This window comes from Zonotrichia leucophrys, chromosome 3, assembly GCF_028769735.1.
Source record: "Zonotrichia leucophrys gambelii isolate GWCS_2022_RI chromosome 3, RI_Zleu_2.0, whole genome shotgun sequence".
In the NCBI taxonomy this organism is placed as follows: Eukaryota; Metazoa; Chordata; class Aves; order Passeriformes; family Passerellidae; genus Zonotrichia; species Zonotrichia leucophrys.
This window is the reverse complement of record NC_088172.1, coordinates 39,513,997-39,533,873: the sequence shown is the minus strand read 5'-3', so window position 1 is coordinate 39,533,873 and position 19,877 is coordinate 39,513,997. Positions and strand designations below refer to the sequence as shown.

The window sequence follows — 19,877 nt, the reverse complement described above, 5'->3', positions numbered from 1 at the left end:
ACTGAACTTAGAAGTGACTTGGCAGCTGATGTGCAATGGCAACTACTTTGAGCGCTGTTCCTTAGATTCAGTTCCTCACGTGCACCAGCTGTTTCCTCTTTCACAATGGTCCTGGAGGACAGCACCATCTTTTTCTTCTGGGGTTTGTTTTTTGGACCAGATGTGATGGGATTTCTGGTCCAAGACTGAAAATAGTATCACAAGCTGAAATGTCCATTAAATGTCTATAAATGCAGACCATTTAACCCTGAATACACACGCTCTTGTGTACCTCAGCACTTGGGAGGAAACTCTGTAAATAGCAAGCACTGGTGCGGATCCAAGGGAGCCTTTTATTGTGGAAGAGAGCTTTTGTGTGTTTACATACTCACAAGTCACAATTTCCAGTACTAACTAAAGATACATGCCATGTTTTCTTACCATTAGATGAGAGAGTCAATAGCTACATCTGAAGTACAGAATAAAGCAGTGTTGGGACCTCCTAGTCAAACAGGATAACACACCCTGTGTCCATGTGCTGAAACACCCCCTGTGCTTGCCCAGAGAAGGGTAGTCCTGTAAAAACTGAATCCTGGGAGCATATCCTAACAGATGACATGCCCTGAGCTGGCATGGTCATTGGGAGGAAAATCAGAGTCTGTCAAGGAGCAAGATCAAGGCCTGAAACCACTCCTTGCCTTTCTTCAGCTGGCCAGTGCAGATGTGACCACAGAGAATGCTCTGCGTGTGTTACCAGCACAACATTCTTCTTTTGGGGAAAGCAAACCAGAAGAGGCAGGTTCAGAGCAAACACCCACCCCAGCACAGCTGCACCACTCCTGAGCTAGCAGCAAGGAAGGAATGGGAGATCTGGCTCTGGCTTCAGTTTGCAGGTGCAGATCAGGAACTGCTACAATGAAATTGATGGAACTGCTTGAATATAATGTGGGAGTAAATTCATACTCTGTGTATGTGAATTGTCTTCCATCTTCAGTACCATATTGCACCCAGACCAGCAGAAAGGTCTGAAGAAGCAGAAAATTACTACAGGCTCCCCAGCACTTTCAGTATGCAGCTGGTTCTTGTTTTTGAGTAATGCAATCATTCAATCCAGATGCAGGGCGGGAGCAGGGGAATAAATGCCCCACGGGTGCAGAGATTTTTCAGGAGATCAGCAAGGCCAAGATTTGATTGGACTTTTCAACTTGAAGTGGAACAAACTTTGTCCCTCAGGGAAAAAAAAATCTAATAATTGTGAAGACATAATTGCTAATGCAGACCTAACATTTTGGCCTTCTAATTGTCTTCACCATTCAGAAATAGACAGTGGACGGAAATGTTCCTCACTCAATTGCCTACATAACTATTTTACAGGAAGGGTATTTCCATTTTGTTCCAGTCCTGTTTCTGCTTTGGGTGCAATAATTTTGTGCTTCCAGAACATTCAGCAATTTGAATCCCTCAATTAGCTCAACACTCTGACACTTCTTTTTATAAATAAGAGGTTGGCTCAAGCTCTGGAACAACCAACCAATCACTCCATTATCACTAGTAGGGCAAGGAGCAACAAAAATATATCAGAATAATTGAGAATGCCTGAGAAAACTTCAGAGCCCAAAGGAAGTCTGGATCCCATTTTCCCTTCATTCCCCTGTCCCTCATACCATTGATTGTCAATATCTCATTTCTGGTTTACATTGATGCATCCCGTGGTTTAAAGTACTGTTTTAAAATAGTGAGCATCAGCACCTTCCAAGTTTTTGTGATTAATTGAATAACATGGGGGGGAAAGGCTATGAAAAAAATACCCAGATGACTTCCCCACATCTCATTTTGAAGTGGGGCTCTGACAATGAATATAGAGGGACCCAGACTTGAGGCAGATGTCTTAAGGAACTCAAAAGTGAGCCTGCTAATAATAGGAGGTAAACTGGTTCCAAGTGGACCTTAGCAAAGGCTGTGCAGCCCTTGCCCTTAATGCTAAAACCAACGATGTAACACTGACCTGCACTAACTTCTTACTGCTGGGTGTGTGGACAGGATGGAAGCTCTCTCGTGGCTGCAGTGCAGTCACACCATCAGTTGAAGTATAAATGAGATTATCATTATGGCAGACTAAAGGATTTTCATAGACACCTTTACAAGCATTCCAACATTTCCATTGTCCATATTCACTATCATAAGTAAAAATCATTCTGCTTAGACCTGCAAAACCAAGAAAGCTTTTGGGAAGACACTAGAGGAGCACAGTTAGGACCACCCACCAGCTCTGTTCATCAGAGAATATAACAAGCTTTAGATCTGTATGGGTGGAAAGAAATATTGCAAAGGCAGACATTGGGACAAGAGTCTGTTTTCAATTTAGAAACTAACTGTCTCGCTTCCATAGTGTGTGGTGTAATCATTGAGCTGCAATCCTTAGTCTGGCGGGAGCCAGTCCTACCGCTGTGCAAAGACTAAACAACTGAAAGAAACAAGCAGTAGAAATAGACAGTATTTCTGCTGTCCCAAAGAGTCTGTGGTCTGAAGACTTTGCCTCCTAGGAATTATTATCAAAAGAGTGTTTCCAAAACAAACCAGATAAAATTCTGTGCACAAGAATGGTAAAGGCAACTGAGTTTTCCATTTATGTTCATCTCCACTTCTCAGAGCTCTCTGGGATAAGATGGGACCAGTGATTAATTTCTAAACCTCATTTTTAAAGCCTGCTGTTAGTCATCTCCTAAGATGTTGTTTTCTAAGCGAGCAGCCTGTCTGGCTGGACCTAACCACACTTGGGAATGGAAGTTAACACACAGCCAAGACTCAGGATTGCTGGCTCTTGCTACCCAGAGCTCCCCAGCTGTAATTACAGCCCAATGCAGACCTGTGAGTGCAGGTCCCAGGAGTGACAAGGCCACAGCATGGTGCCAGGGCTGGCTAGCCCCAGCCACCAGCAGGGACATTTTGCACTGCTGCTCACAGGCCAGTTTCTGCAGCTAGGGAGGGATCACTGTGTGGCTCTGCATTTGGTACTGCTTACCTGCTGTTCTGCCATAGCTTACCTGGGCATGAGAAACTGCAGGTGCTAAGCTATTTTTCTACACAGTGCAGAAAATATCTCATCCTTGATTTGAGGGCAACCCAGGAAAGTAAGGAATAGGAAGATACAAAGGAAAGCTAATCCTGATTTGATCAGAGTAATACAATAAGAAGCCTCTTAGCTCATACAAATGCAAGACACACCTTTCTGAGTTATTTGAACTTTATACTTTTCCCACTTTTTTCAAGGGTAGGTGACCTCAAGAGCCACAGAATAAAAAAGTTCTGTACAGAGAGCCACAAAAATATTACAGGAAAGTCTGGCATACCTTAAGCTCTAACAGCCACCTCAGGGATGTTGTTTGTAAGTGATAGCAGAAACATCACTGTTGGCAAGTCACTGGTGTGGCAAATAATTTTTGGAGCACTAAATGACATGCCAGTGTCTTTACATCAGCTCTGCAACAATATTGCAAGACTTAGACAAGAGTGAGATATTTAGGATCCAAAAATTCCTTAATCTAGCATAATACATGTGACACAGGGAGACTGGACAGGGCGAGCAGGGTGACACAGGGTACCTGAGCTAACAGAGTTTATTGATGAGATCAACCTGTGTACATCTCACCAGCTCTGTATAATGAGGGAAAAGTTCCTCAGTGAAGAATAAGAATTTTTACTCAACACAACAAAAACTATCCACTTTAATTTTCTTTTTATTTTTCAGTCTTTGAAATGCATCTTAATAGCTTTGTGTTTCTGATTTCTTAAATTATTGCTGTAATTATTATTCAAAAGAAGGTGATCCAGATATTTAAAATTTCTTTTTCATTTTGGTAAGCTCTGGTAAATTATCAAAATTACTAAATTATATAAACAGGCAAAGCCACACATTTATTCAAAAGGGCATTGATCTTTGTAGGTATGTTTGTTTCCCATAGGCTATTCATCCAAATCTCATCAAAACTTTGATGTAAATTAAATTTTCTAAAGCTTTTGTCCTTTTCTTTTCTTTTCTTTTCTTTTCTTTTCTTTTCTTTTCTTTTCTTTTCTTTTCTTCTTCAGTAAAAGCTATTCTTTTCCTATAAATACACCTTTAGAAAAATACCTTCTTTACCAAATAAGGATTATGGTTTCTTGTTAACTCATCCTCTAGTACAACATGCAGTAAGAATCTGCCAGCTCCACACCCAGAGCTTGTCAGGGACAGGACACAGGCAGGAATGCTGACAGCTTTAACACTCTAAGGCAAAAACCAAGCACCAGGACAGAGTGAAAGAACAGAGTCAAGTTCAGCAGTGTGTGTGTGTGGTCTGCTATGGAGGGGTTGTGCACTGTGCTCTGGGGAGACCTGATGGCTCTAGCCTTGCTTTCCTCTCCTCTCACCAAACATAATTCTCCAGCCTCATATGCATAGGAAATACTTTTTTCTCTCATTGCAGGGATGCCAAGAAGGATTTTATCGTGCCAGCTCAGGAAAATGCTCCCCTTGCAACTGTAATGGTAATGCAAACAGATGCCTTGATGGATCTGGAATCTGTGTGGTAAGTAATTCCTCTGTTCTCTGATTGTCTGACTTTTCATACCGATGCTCAGTTTCAACATAATGCAAAAGCAGTGTCTGTACCACAGGAGATTTTTGCTGAAGAAAGATCATAAGTAGGGCCAAGATCAATACCATAATAAATTGTCCTGGCCAAAATTAATTCTCACTTAAATTATCTCTGCAGATTCAAAACACTTCCCTCATGCAGTATTTGTGACAGTTAGCATGTGGAAAATTTTTAGTCCATCAGAAATATGGAAAGAGTTTTGTATACCTCTGGAGAAAATAAATGTATAAATTCAAACACATTTCTTTCTCCCCTTTATGAATACAGTGCTGTGTATAATATAAACAATTTACAGTGGTGAGTGACCCCTGTGAGTATATACATGTGTTACCCAGAGCAATTCAAATGCCAAGGAACAACATGAGAAGGTTGAAACAAAACACCAGGGGAAGAGTGTGTTGAATTCCAAGGTACTGTTACAATTTCCCATATGTTCAATCTGACTCAGAATCACCTCATACAGAAAGCTGTGTGTTAGTAATAGCACTCAAACATTTGTAGCTCCAGAGCAAAAATCAGCCCAGTAAAACTAATCCCAACTACTAGTGGGCAATTAGGGCACTTACTCACTAAAAAAATTATGGAAGCTAATACTGTTTAAACCACATAGCAAGAGTTAGGCACTAGTATACTCTTTGCAGGCTTGTAAAGAGTATAGCTTGTAAGAGCCCAGAACCCCTTGCTCTGCCATGTGTTACTTTTGACAAGTCATAAAGCTTTGCCCTCAGTTTATCTCTTCATAAAATGGACTCATAATATTCACATACTTTGCTTTGTTGCAACCACTATCAAGTTTTCAGTTATTCAAATACATCAAGTCAAGTTCCATGGCATATTTCCTACCACTTTTATTTCTGTGGGAAGAAGACTGTGCAGCTGTTCAGGACAAGAAAAATAACTATGGCTTGGCCATTGTAATGTGCTTAGAATTGGCTGGTTTCTGCAGAACACATATTGGCTTACTTTTTATGATTAAATTTTCAAAAGTGGTTTCAGAATGCCAGGCATTCCCAGCTTTTCTCTTTCACATACACAAGGCTTTTGGCTCATGGGATCATGGTCCCCTTCATGACAATGTCAAGTGACAGTGATGCCAAGGGGAAACTTCTGATGAACAACTTGGGAACCAGATAGCTTGTCACACGTCTTCTTCTGATGGCTCTGGTCACCAGAGATCTTCTGGAGTGGAATATATAAGTTAGGAAATTATTACATCCTCAGGTTACAAACACAACAGAAGACCTGCTTCCTGTCTTCTACAAAAATATGGCTGAAGTCAAGGGTTCCAGACAAACAAACAAACAAAACCAGAAAATTTACAGTATCAGGAAGAAATTATCTGAAAGTAAATGTACATTCCTGATTGGTGTTTCGTCTCTTGGAACCAGCTATGTAGTAAGGAATAAAACTAAAAGCTAAACCCTAATTTACTGTTTGAGTTCAAATTGCCTTTTGATAGCTTGTCTGAAGGATTTTAAAAGCCACCAAGCGCAGGTCATTTACTTCTGAATAAAAAGTGAAAAGGCTTAAGTGAAATAAAAGTGAAAGGCAGAGGAAAAGGGCAGAATGAAAAGGAGGTTTAAAGATTTGATAGCATAAACCAGAACAAGAGATGCCCATGGGGACTGCAGTAACAGGACCTTCCTGAAGATTCAGAAATTTCTGGAAAAGTTTGGAAGACTAATTAAATTGGTAAATGGCAAAACGTGACTGAGAAAGCCAGGGAGAAGAAAAGCTTAGAGAGAGAAAGATATAACTTGAATTACAGCACGAAGAAGCACATTAGATTAATGAATTAATTCAATTTAGGAAAAGGTGACTTGATGGTTGGTAATGTGACTTGTATTAGAATCATTGGACAAAGCAGCCTTCCCCAAGAGCTGGAGAAGGACATATGCGTATCTGGGCAAAGCCTGCTGGGGCAGAAATGAGTCAATATATATTCTGGGAGTTCCTGTGAAGAGATAGGACCATGTGGTATGAAGAGCTCACCATTCTCTCTATTCTCAAATTTTAAGGCCACCTACTCCAATAAGTCTTGCAGTGAAAACCACCACACGTGACAGACAAAAATTCCTGCATTCAATTAGTTTTTAATGACTTGTGGGATAAATCTATATTTATCCCACTTTATTATTGTTGTCATCCTCTATTTCCATGATTATGAACTTGCTATCTCCCTGCTTCCATGATGCAACAGCATTCTAAAATTTTATCACATTTGGACTCTGCACCACAACCACATCTTACCTTAACCTTGAGCCATAGATTCAAACCATCTTTAGCAGCAGATCTTTAGAAGAACAGATCTTCCCCAAAGTTAAAGTTTTCTATATCTCCATATTTATCAACATAAGGAAATGAGTTGAACATTTAAAAAAAATCACTTTTTAAAGTTAACTCTGCTAACAATGCTGGAAGCTATAATAACATGGAAGCAATAATAACACTGTGTTTGGTTGGTAGATATTTTTTATAGTCTAAGTAATAACTAAGCTGTAAGACCTAAATAAATAGACAAGGCAGTACGAAAAGGAAAAAGTACTCTGCTTCAAAAGGGATGAAAATAAAGGTTTGGGCCGCATATGATGCTCTGAGGCCATCATATTATGCAAATCCCTCAAATCAATTTGGCAAATGTAGTTCCCACAGCATACAAATTAATGAAATTTTCATTGGCCTGTGCCCTAAATTCAAAATCAAATAAAATTAAACCCTTTTTAATGATGCCTTAAGGTAGAGTGCTCATATCTTTAATTTCTGCTGACATATATATCTTGAGGTTCTGTTTCAAAACTTATCTCAGCTTATTCATACAGTGCAAATCACATCCACGAGTCATTAAAAGCTTATTGAGTGACACAGTCAATGAATCAACAATCTCCTTAGGCAACCAGACAGAAGAAATTATTGCAGACAGGGCCTTTCTTGCATAGATGTCCGCATAAAAACAGTACAGAAATCAGTCATGTGACCCTGTAACTAAAACTGGAGACACAGAGTCCATTTTGTTAGGATAGAAAATCACCCAAGTGTTAAAAAAGAATAGCCAACACAGCATAAGCTCTACTAATGATATATTAAAAGAGAGATGTCTAATAATGCTTCATTTCAAGGACGCTATTGTTTCATGTAAGGCCAGTAGGGGAAGAAACAATTCATTGTGCTGATCTTGGACTTTGGATTTTTAACATAATTTTCTCAATCCTGGCTACAAGAAGAAAATTAAGTCTCTTTTCAGGGCCTAGCTTTTGATTTTGGAAACATGCATATATGTGATGTTAACTGGGTGAAACTGCAAGAGATTCAAGTGGCCATCTGCATGCCCAGGGATGCGCACTTCCCCTGAATAAAGCCCATCATGTCTTGCTGCTAGTGAGATAGGAAGGTATGAAGGGATTGTTTTACCTCCTGTACCATCCCCCAGACCACAACCCAACAACAACTTACACCCAAACTATTTCTTTAGAGCACCTCCACTGAGGGCTCAACATTTCAAAATTCAGATGGGTGTGGTCTTCAAATGACTGATCATCAGAGGGGCTGTGATGGTCACCTCTGAAAAGGGTGGCATATAGAGGTGAAACAGCTTTTCTAGAGCCATAAACTGTCACACTTGCATAGAATTGTGCAAGTAGTACAATTCACAGGGCTTTACCATACTTAAAGATTTGATTGCGCAGTGTAGGAAATCAAGTTGCTTGAGGTTACTGCAATATATTATGGCAATGACTCCAAAAGAACACTACAAAATGGATTGAAAGGCAGAAAGTTCTTTAAAAATGCCAAGCTGTTTATCCAGGCAAAAATTTTGTAAGACTGAGTTATCAGTGTCTTACATGAGGTGTCTACTGTTAATGGAGATTAGATCTTCTTTGATGCATGAAAACACAGAACAAAAGAAGTAACTCTGGAGAAAGCATTATAGCAGAAGGTGAAGGTAAATTTCTTGCTGTCTCCCTAGAAACCTTTAAGTGGCTTGTTATCACTTCAGTTCCATGTATTTGATTGGTCTTTTTGTAAGGCATCCAAATACTCATAAGGAAAAAAATAAATGTGAACATTTTGGAACAGGAAAGACCAAATGATCCTAACAGTGGAGAGGATAAATCCACCGGTATCCTTTCCAGCCTTTTATGGAATTTTTTACAATAGAGCATATTGTTGTGTAAGTGATTTGTGTTTAAGCATTTGGGTTTACAGCTGAGTGGAAAGGTTGGAACAGATTTGGCAGTTCTGCCCAAGAGGATAATATGTTCCACATGGTTGCCAAGGCTGGTCTGGAGAACTGCCAGTGGATCTACAACCATCCATCAAGCATGAGCAAAAAGCAGTAGGGAGCTAGCAAAACTCCCCAGCTAGTTAGGTACTTCTGCCTTCACAAAGAGCCTTGCTGCTTATAGCTCACTGCTTCTTTCTGCAGAGATGGGCTGCAGATATCTATACAGCACTGGTGACATATGTTTGAAAATCTGACCAGAATGCAGTGTTAGTATGCAGACATTGTCAAAAACATTAGTGTTAGTCAACACATTTTCTCAGGTATAGATATCTTCCTCCCTCTTAGCTAAGTTTAAAGTCAGTATTTGTTGTCCCTCCCAGTTTACTGTTGAAAACATGCGACAGTGATCCCCAATGTGTGAGCATTTGTTTCCACTCCTGCACAGCCAGTGTAAGAGGCATGAAGGAAATCAGGCTGGGACTGCAAGGAGGGGCTGCTGCTGCTCTCCCACCTGCTCAGCCACATTTGTCACAGTTAACTACACCAAGTGATGGGCTGAGAAAGCAGTGGGCCAGGTGCTTTGGCAAGGCATCAGCTCCCACTTCACTAATACAGGACAAGGTCTATAAATCAGAACTTTGACATAGAGGGGGTATTTTGACCCAAACCACATCAGGAAATTAGTTATGTAGCTATTCTCTTTTTTCTTTTTTTTTTTTTTTTACTTAGACAGGTGTCTACTCTAGTGAAAAATTGCACAATACTTTGTGTTTACTTTAAGTGCCTCATCTCCTTCTTCCATATGAAATTCTGAAAACTAATACTGCATCTCACCCACAATGGCTGGAGAGAGAAAGCTTGAAACCCTAAACCTCAGAGATGGAAAAGAAAACATGTACAACTCTTGGCTTTCAAGTCATTATGATACACCCTAGTTTTATTACTATTATTTTGGAATAGCAACAAATTCTGGTGTGCTGGCAGGGGCCATGCTATGCATGTTCTGTAGCCTCAGATGTGAGAGCATATATGAGGGGAAGTCTAAATCTACCTCCAAATGCAGACTGCACAGCCATGTAAGCCACCTGCATCTCTTTACCTATACAATTTATTTATCCTTGTGCAATCTCCTGCATTAACAGTTGGTAGAAGACTGTCTCTTAGAAGGACAAATAATAAGGGAGAAAAAAGGTAAACAAACAGACAATTCCTAATACATTGCAACAATAACTGTTTTCATCTCCAAAGTAGTAAGATTGTCAAAGTTGGAGGACCTTTCCAGATTTCACAGACAATATTTAAGACCCTGTTATTATAGGGGATTTTATTTGAGGTTTTGGAGAGGTGGGGGAGTTGTTGTTGTACTAACTTACAAGAGGCAGGGCTGAGTATTAACTTTTGATTGCCCCTGGAGTGCTTCCATGCCATCCAGCATCAGGTGTCTAACAGGTGCTCTGCACCACTCTGTGGCAGGTCCTGTCTTTCTTCAGCTTTAGAGGGTACACAGAAAACACAGTCTGGTACACAGAAAACACAATCTGCTACCTATTTCCTATGGAGAAGGCCCAGATTGCCTAAATTGCACATTGTTAACCCTCAGATGAAGTAATTTCACTAAAACTGCATAAGTGGCAGATTTAATGAAGCTGGTGCCTTTGAACACCATCAGAATGAGCCCTTTTCTTGCAAGTTCAAGTTCTTAAGTAAAATTGCGGCAGATTCATGCCTCAGTTTTTCAGTTATATTAATTTACACAAGCATGCTTTTCTTGGGCTGGGAAATTTGTCCTAGTACTATTGCCTGAAGAGAAACAACAAACTTTTCATTATTATTCCTGCACAAATATATGTCCTGAGAAGAACTGCATCACATGAAGTGTTCTGTGGTATTTCCAGCTTTACTTCCAATCAAATGGGTCTAGGAGCTCAGCATTGACAGTCATTTCCAAGTAACACCACACATCCCCCACACTCACTCATAGCACCAGTCCACGTTCTTTTCATGTGTGCACTAATAGTTGCAGTAAGAGCCAGGTAAAAATGCTCACACTGATTGCTGGCACTCAGTGAGAGTGCCAGAGAGGAGTAGCAGGACCAGCTAAGACATTTTCTTACACAGGCAAATACAATCCAGCTGCTCTGTCATCGGAGAAGCAGCTGGTGTACGGAAGGATGAGTGATTTCATGCTGTAGACTCATCTAGAAGCCTTTAGAAGCCAAGCTGCTACTGATCATCCAGTCAAAATGATCCCCAGAGAAGCAAAACACTTTCCTCAAACTAGCACACCAGTGTCACCCAGTGCTGAGAATCACCCATGAGCTGCAGGGAGGGTATTCTCCCTGCTCTCTTGGGCTTAATGCACTCAGCAGTTTAGTTGTAGATGCAAAATAATGGAACATAAAATATAAGGACACCTTTTCTATCACTGTAAAAATACGGCTGTAAATACACACAGAAGATTTGTCTTGCTAAATAAGATATTTTTACTTAATCACTAACCAGATAAAAAACACAAATAGCACACAGATAATGGGATATCTGTGGTTAGAGAGCCCTTTATAACTTCCCTTCAGTTTAGATACAAAAGTGCAGATTTAAGGAGCAACGTTTACTGTCTTGCTCTGTTCATTGCAATCATATTTGAGCTTTGGAAAGCAGTAGCAGATTTACTCTGTTAATACCCATGTGCTGTGATCTGAGGGCAAACAAGATGAAGTGAATTGATCAAACACAGTAGAGGCTACACCAAACACAGCCAAGGCCTCTGCCAGTGCTTCAGACACAGGGTGGCTCAAGCACTTCAAGTGCTCAGTGCCAACACTCTCCTGTCTCTCTGGTGGTATATTAACATCATTTTTTCATTGGATAATGACAAATGCAAAATATCTTTAAAATTGTATTAGCCTTCTGGCTCTCCCCACATGCCCTGTGGTTAGCACACTTCTTTCCTTCTCCTCCCCTTCCTCCTATTCAAACTTTCTTCTATTATTCTCCCATTTTAGAGGCTCTTAATTAAAATAATCTTCTGGTTCTCCATATAATAAATATTTTATTCCTTACAGCAAATATGACTAAGTAAAACCACCTTTAGCTCTAAAACTACTATTGACTAATCTAGTTAAAGATTAGTGGAATAAAAATTGACTTTTCTTCCTTTTTCTCATCACATTCTACTTGCCGTAGAGTTCTCTGGCCAAATGACAGCCTTGCACAAAGAATAATTTCTGGGCAATGGGTTCTCTAAGACTATAAAGTACACAGGAAGCAAGACAAGCAAAGTCTTCTAGAATCAAAATGGATCTGAGCCTATAAATAACGAGTCCTAATTGGGGATCCTTTATGGAATTCAAATAAGGAATATTGGGTAAAAAAAACAAAACAGATGTGTTTTCACAAGCAAAACCAAAAACATCAATGTTGCCAGGACAGAATTCTGCCACTAAATCAAAGTCACAGCATGAGGATACAAAACTAGTTTAGGAATGCCTGTGCAAGTGAAGCTTGACTATTTATTTTCATTAAATGTCTTCCCTAATCACATTCCTCTCTTCTCATACTCTTTCTCCAAAGAACACACCATGTTTGGAGAAGAAAGTGAGTGTCAAATCTGCAGGGGCTACTGCAGGTGAACAGTTGGTTGGCTGCGCTCCCTCACCCCACCCCAGGGCTGTTGAAGACATTCCAGCCACAGAGACACCAAGGTGCCCCTTGTCCCAGACTAAGGAGCTCCCTGCCCTTTGGAGCACTCCAAGGAATCCCTTTTTGTCCCTGCAAGTACTCTCACCTCCTGGCAAAACGTAGCAGCAGTCTATGTTCTGTGTAGGGAAGCACCTTTTCAAATCATTGCCCCTCAGTTCTTGTATTGCAGAATTTGGGTGAACTATTGTATTGCATTCTTATTTACAAACTTTTGAATTATACATAACCCAAACACACCCTCCTGCCTTTCTGTCCCAGCTGAACAGCCCTACATTTTCTCTCTCTTTAAAACACTGGTGAATACTGAACAAAACTCATATCAGCACCAAGGCTTAGGTGGTGATCTGAACAGTGACTCTTCCCATCCTAAAAAGTTACTGTTATATCCTACCCTAATTTCCTACTCTCTGTCAGCTTTCCTTTTGCAAAAGAAACTTTTTTTCAAGTATCCTGTGAACTTAGTTGATTTTTTTCGGAAACCATGATAGATTACATCCTCTGATTCCCCTTGTTATTTGCACCATTATTCGGCAGATAGTGAAACAGGAATTCCTGAATTAGTTGATGCTTATTCATATACTCAGAGGTCTTTTTCTTTATTATAGACATTGTCGTCTTCCCAGGGATGGAAATCACATGTCAGTATGCATTTTCCATGATCCTTGGTATTAGCTCAGAAGAGGAAAGAATCAAGGAAACTAGCCCAAACCTACAGCAAATATGCACTGATAGAGTAGTTCTCCACATATGCTTGCCATGGATCTATTTGCTTGCTGTCTCAAGCCTGCCATAGCTGCTCACATCTGTACTGTGTCCATACAAATTGCTGTAATGGGAGAGTTCTGATTCAGGGACACAAAAACTCCTTGCACAGTTGCAAGAGTAGAAAACCCTCACTTTATCCTTCCTACTCTTCTAAAGTAGCTTGGTGAGACAGCTGCCTGTGCTCTTTTCCAGAAGCAGTCTTGCTGAAGCCTGTGTCTTGGCTCAGGTTTATTGACAATATTTACCAGCTGATACCTTTTATTCGGTTTTGGAGTCATTAAAGGGGATTTTTCCCTTTTGGCTCATGCAGTTCAAAACAGGGTTGGCAGCTACACCTGAGTACTTCTGACACTTCTGCTCCAGCACCTTCCAGCCTCATATGTCTGTTTTGTCCTGTACAGCACCTTGTCAACCCTTGCTGCTGGTCACTGTAATCATTCATAGCATTTTTATTTGCAGTTGTGTTAGCTTGTTGTGTTAGCTTGTTTGCCCAAATCAGTCAATACCTTGCAAGGTCACGGTGTGGCATCAGCCACTCATCTGCTTGGCCAGGTCTTAGCTAAGTGATCTTTTTCTGAATTAGGCAGCACCTCCATTTAACTTTCCCTACTCTGTCTCCTTGCCCTGCAGGACTGCCAGAGGAACACAACAGGACAGCACTGCGAGCAGTGTCCCGATGGCTTCATTGGCGACGTTGTCAGGGGAGTGCCCACCTTCTGCCAGCCCTGCCCCTGCCCCCTGCCAGCACTGGCCAAGTATGTAAAGAGTCTTTGCCTCTCTTCCATTTGGCTTGAATCTGGCCTTTTCCAAGGTGGGGCCAGCATCCCTTCCTGAATGCAGGAGACAAAGATTGCTGCCCTTGGCAAACACAGGGGTAATGAGAGGACTACCAGCTGCTCATGTTTACAACCACAGGAAACAGCATTTCATTTAGAAAGTGTAAAATATTTTTAAATGCTCATAACAATTCTTACCAAGAGAAAGTTCAAGTTCACCCTTTTATGTAAAGAGATTATTCTGTTTTGTGGTTGCATTTTAAAATCCCTTAAAGAACAATTCTCAAGAAAGGCAGCATCAGAGATTTATGTGGTTGAGACAGAAAAAAAAAGACAGAAAGTTCAATCCATGTCACCTGAAGGGTAAAAGCAAACACATAAAAGCATGAGTTTGAGTCTACAGCAGCTGGATCTGGTTAGCACAGTAACAGTTCAAAGGAAAGTGCTGGAGCATCCTCTGACAGTTAGAGTGCCCCTGCAGCTGATGCCCAGCTACTTTTGGGTAAGAAATTCTGAAGCCTGACAGAAAACCAAGACCAAGTCAAAGAACTCCAGATGTTGTGTGCTTTGTGACAAAAGAGGAAGAGGAAGAGGAAGAGGAAGAGGAAGAGGAAGAGGAAGAGGAAGAGGAAGAGGAAGAGGAGGACTACAAGCCACAGCCAGCCATTAGAAACAATTAGTGGCATGTCAGTAATGCAGCTGAAAGAAATTATCAGCTTCCTCTTGCTCAGATTCATGCTCTGGGAGAGAGGTATCTATGTGAATCCCACCACAGGGAGATGTTAGTAAGTAGATGCCAAGAGGCTGATGCTGGTTTTCAGGGCTGTTAGTGTTGTTTCCCATCCTGCTTTCAGCAGGACGTCACAGCAAAGAGAATTTCATCCTTACCGTATTTGTTTGCTGTTGCTATAGGATTACTCACACAACCTTAAGGTGGGATGAGCTCCATTTTGCTCATCTTCTCAGGGCTCAAACTGGCAAAGGAACAAAATCATTCCAGCCAAATTCCCGCAGATCCCTTCTTGGCTTTTGTGGTGAGCTGCAGACATGTGAGAAGGGCCATGGGGTGAAGAAGAGCTATTGTTGAAAAACTCCAGCTTTGCCTGGATTACAGAGAAAATCCTCCAGAGACAGTGGAAGAATCTGGTTTTGCTGACATGTAGAAAGCCTTAGGAGTGAGCAAGCTCACAGATGAAGCCAACTATTCCTTCCAGTTTCAGTAGCAGCTGTAATGCCTGAAAAATTAGAAATACAACAATCAGGAGCAATGCTTTTTTTCCTTGGCAAAGTGGTTTTTGTAACCTGCTGGGCACAGAGCAGCCACTTTGGTGTAAGAAGCTGTTCTCTGAGCCACAGCCTGGGCTGCACATGCCTGAGGCACTTCCACATGAGCTTCAGGCTCTACCAAGCCAGGTCAGTGAGGCAAGGTCTGGTTGGTGCTCCCTACAGCTCCATTTGACGCAGGGTGGTTGGGTCTGCACTCACCCAGACCCTGCCCCATGCAGCAGCCCAAAGGCTCTGCAGAGGTGCTCCCTGAGAGCAGGGAGCTGCATGGACCAGCAGGCCACTGAGCAGGCCTCAGTGCAGTGGGGCCAGCAGGGACTGTGGCTACAGCCTGTCTCTGCCAGTGCTGTGGGAGACGGCAGCAGTGGTCAAGGAGCATTCCCAATTCCTTAACTAGCAACATTATGCCTCTCCAGTTCCAGACCACAATGGAGAAGAAAAACCCCAAACCCAAAACTCAGCAGCATGGGGTTGGGAAGGGAGAACAAATGTTGAAAGAAACCTGACTGCAGATGCCTCAATATTAGCAGCAATATATGGCTTGGACTTGCTGGGCCTCAAGGGTCCCTTCATCTCAGAATATGCAGTGTTCCATGAATTGTCTCCCCTTTGAAACTACGTCAGTGAAAATCCACTGTGCTTCCTTAGTTTCCCTCAGAAAAGTCCTGAAGGTAGTAATTAAAGGAACGCCCCATCCCAAGTTGCCTCATACCCCTGTTTAAATAATGTGCAGAAATTGCCTGTTCAGCTTCTTGCATGAGACAGACCTGACCACAGAAATAGTCTTCAGCTGGAGCTGGAAAAGGCAAAAAAAAAAAAAAAATTGAGCAACATTAAGCTTTACCAAAGCTTAACTAAATTCAAGGAAAAAATTTTCTTTATTAGTTGGGTTTTTTCAATTTTCCTTCATTAATCCTGATACATATAAAGAGTAAGGCAAAACAACAACTCTGCCAGAAGCAGAGAAGCATTAAATGGCTTAAAAAACATCCAAAGGATGTTGTTTTTTACCCTGTTTTACTTTGGAAATGGAATACCAAATCTGTAAACTGACAGACTCACCAGATAGGTATTTTTTCCAGGAATTCAGCAGTGTCTCTTGATTTTCTGACCAAGCTGTCTTCATATCTTCTATCCTGGGAACTTTTGGAGTAACTTTTGGACATTATAGATGAAGTGTAATGTCATCTCTTTGGAACAAAAAAAGGAGGATGGATGTTGTTTCACAGTCCAGCAGATGTTGATGTTACTTCTTTTCAAACCCAAGGGAATTATAAAGCATTTTTCCACCTAAAAGTTCACCAAAAGTATAAAACTTGAGGAAGACTTCAGTCCTACTTCATAACTAAGATCCACAATGTGGTTTTGCAACTACGTGAAGGAATTAGACTTGGTTAAAGAAGAGGAAGCCTGCCAAACTATTGTGACTTTCTCAACATGTTCTTGTAAAAGGCACACAGCAGTTAATTTGTAAATTCTGTGAGAAGAATCTCATTTTATATTCTCTCTGGTTATACCAAATATTTTGAGACAACAGAGATCCAGACAGATTTTTTGCCTCTGATTGTCCAACCGATTGAGAAACACTGGCAGGAACTGAAATTATGCGGGAATTCTCATCAGCTTTCAATGCTGTTTGTTCCTGGAACAAGCAGTGCATGGATCATGCACTTTCCCACTGCTCTGAATCTTTTGTCCTGTGTGAAATGGATGCAACCCAGCCACAGCTGCCCAGCACCATATGACTGAGGAGCTGTGTTTTAGCAACCATAGGCCTGCAGCTGGAAGCTGCTGCTACTCACTACTCTGGTTGCATTCTAGTGCTGGCAGAAATTTATTCACACATATTGCAAACTAACTAGAAACATCTTAGGACTGTATCTCTTTTTTTCCTGTAAGTGTATTTAAGCCAAGCCCATCACCGTTTTTGAAATACACATAAAATTTGCACTTTTCACATCTGGCTACTGCTGTTTCTTGGGTCTCATATTTATTTGAATATTTGTTAAATCCTAAAAACATGAGAAAACAAAGGAATCCATGATTTGGAATCAGAGCAGTAGAAATTACAGCCCAAGCCATTACTGCAGTCAGCATCACTACTTGGCATGTTGGTCTCAGAAGAGGCTGCTGACTCTTTCCAGCCTTCTTGGAAAGATGGTGGAGCAGCCCTGGTTGCTGTACACTCAGTTCCTCTGGATGAGGACAGCATTACTGAAGTCAGTCTTCATCACTAGGAACTTCCAGACTGGAATTTGAGAAAAACTGTGGGATTTGCATAGGAAACTGCTGCACCCGTTCCAAAATCTCAGTTCTTGAATTGACACTGCAGTGTCTTCCACAAACAATATTTTATCCTTTAGGATAGTAGACAGGAAACAATTAGGTTCACATGACATACACATTTGTGTTAAGTCCCTTGTCTAAAGTGTGTGTATCAAAACCTGCAGATGTGTCTGATCTGCACTGCAAGACAATGACTTTCATACCTATTCATCTGTATTTATGTAGCTCCATAGTTCTATACAATATTTAGTGCTTCCTAAACTAATTTAAAGTCTAAACAAGGGGTATAACATAAATTATATAAAGAGCTTAACACTCATTCAGCAATGAATAACCAAGAGCCAGAGTTCACACTGAGAAATGTCCATACTGTAACAAAGAAACATTCCCAAGTGTCTGTCACTGCCTGGTATTCTAACTATTCATCCTGATGAAATTCCAGCTTTGCAGTCTCCTGCTACAGAAAAAGCGGAAGTGTGCGTTGTGTCTGCAAGGAAAACTATGCAGGACCCAACTGTGAAAGGTAAGGAACTCATAGGATGAACTGCTGGTCAGCAATACTGAAGTCCAGAATTTTTTTCAGAGAATCTTGCCATACTGGGGAGAAATCTTATGCACGTGTGTTCATCAGGAAGAATTGTGTCTGTTAAAAGATCTTGTTAATTTCCTATTAAAAAGCACTTAAATTTGCTGTGGAGAAGTGTCAGCATAAGACAGACATTTACATATTATGTATTTTGATCTAGCTCTTGCACTTTGTGTACCTTCAAGTGGTGATCTGCCTAAAAGGAATGCAATTTAAAAGTAAAAAATACAAATCAGAAAGAGCAATGAAGTGAAATATATCCACCACATTGATTCCTCTTGCAATTTACCCCCTAAAATATGTAGCAGGTTTCTACCAAATAATTTTTACAAAAGCAAAGGAGAAAATCCACTGTTGAGTCAAATTCCTAAAGCAGATGCAGCTTTTTTCATTACATTTTAAATGCACTTCACAGGCATGATTCAATAAAGTCAAGCAAACAATTATACGCCAGTGCTGCTTTTCAACTTTCCCTTATGTCCATAAACAATTTCCAGTAAATATTCCCTAAATAATAAAGGACACAAGTAAATTGAATTATACAGCAGAAATATAACTTCACAAGTAAGAAAGCCTGTAAGAGGCTTTCTTACTTGTTATGAACACACATGGATGATGTTTCAATGAATGTCAAGGGCCTGATTATAATTCAGAAATTGTCCTCGAGCAGCCAATAAATTAAAACAGCTCTAGCACAAAGACTGAGTGATATAGGATGGCTCAGACAATGGCTTCCTGAACATTTCCTTTTGTTTTCCCTTAAAGCCCCTGAAGTATTTAAGTCTTTAGTCATCTGTCAACAATGGGCAAGCCTGGAATTCAAATGATACTTAATGTAACTGTCAGAGAAGGGAGAAAAGGGATGCTTAAGATGCAAAGACAAATCAAAATGAAAAAGGTAAGATGAACAATGAACATCATCCTTACAGATGATGCAAAATCATCAGTCAATTACCTCCACATCACTAACATCATGACAGCAACAGTGAAAGCAGATGGCACAAAAATAAAAAGCCCACCCTTGTTTACAGGCCCACGGCTGTATTCTTTTGTTCCTTCAAAATGTCAGGTTTATACACAAAGGATAATGCAGACAATTAAAAGGTCATTGAGGTTCCTTAATGGTTTTTAAAATGTCAACCCAGACTACAAGCAATACAAATCCTATGAAATGGGGAGCAGTAACACAGAAACAGCAGAAAATAACATCAGCTTTGTTTTCTAATGGCCACTCCCCAGCCTGACACAGTGCATCTGTCTCAAGGAAGGCAAAGCTGTGTAGAAAAAGCTACAGAAAGGAATCAGCCTGTCCTGGTCACTATGTTAAGAGCTTGGCTGATGGCTGGGGTAAGGTGCAAGCAGTGACAGACAGAACTTGCCTTCTGGTCCTACTCCCATTTGTATCAGAAATGTCCAAAAGTGTTTCAAATCTGGATGATGCAGTGCTCGCCCCTGCCCACTTGCTAAAGAGCAGGTCTCTACTTGAAATTTAGGAATTAATAATTTTTTTCCTGGACTTCAGCAGTAAGGCATCAGGGTGGTAACTGATGCAATGCAGGTTTTGTTAATGCACAAATGTTAAAAAGAACAACTCATCAAATTACAATTTACCATCCTAAGCAAATAGATGAAAAAGATTCTTTTGG

General features: G+C 40.7%; 1 protein-coding gene across 1 annotated transcript in view; it reads left to right on the top strand.

Annotated features, from left to right (window-relative positions):
• Nucleotides 1-19,877, top strand: part of LAMA4 (laminin subunit alpha 4) — a 106,908-nt gene that overhangs the window by 17,594 nt on the left and 69,437 nt on the right. The window contains exons 2-4 of the mRNA XM_064707908.1: nt 4,443-4,544; nt 13,930-14,054; nt 18,088-18,168. Of these exons, the coding sequence (XP_064563978.1) occupies nt 4,443-4,544; nt 13,930-14,054; nt 18,088-18,168 (308 nt within the window). The remainder of the gene's footprint in view (nt 1-4,442; nt 4,545-13,929; nt 14,055-18,087; nt 18,169-19,877) is intronic.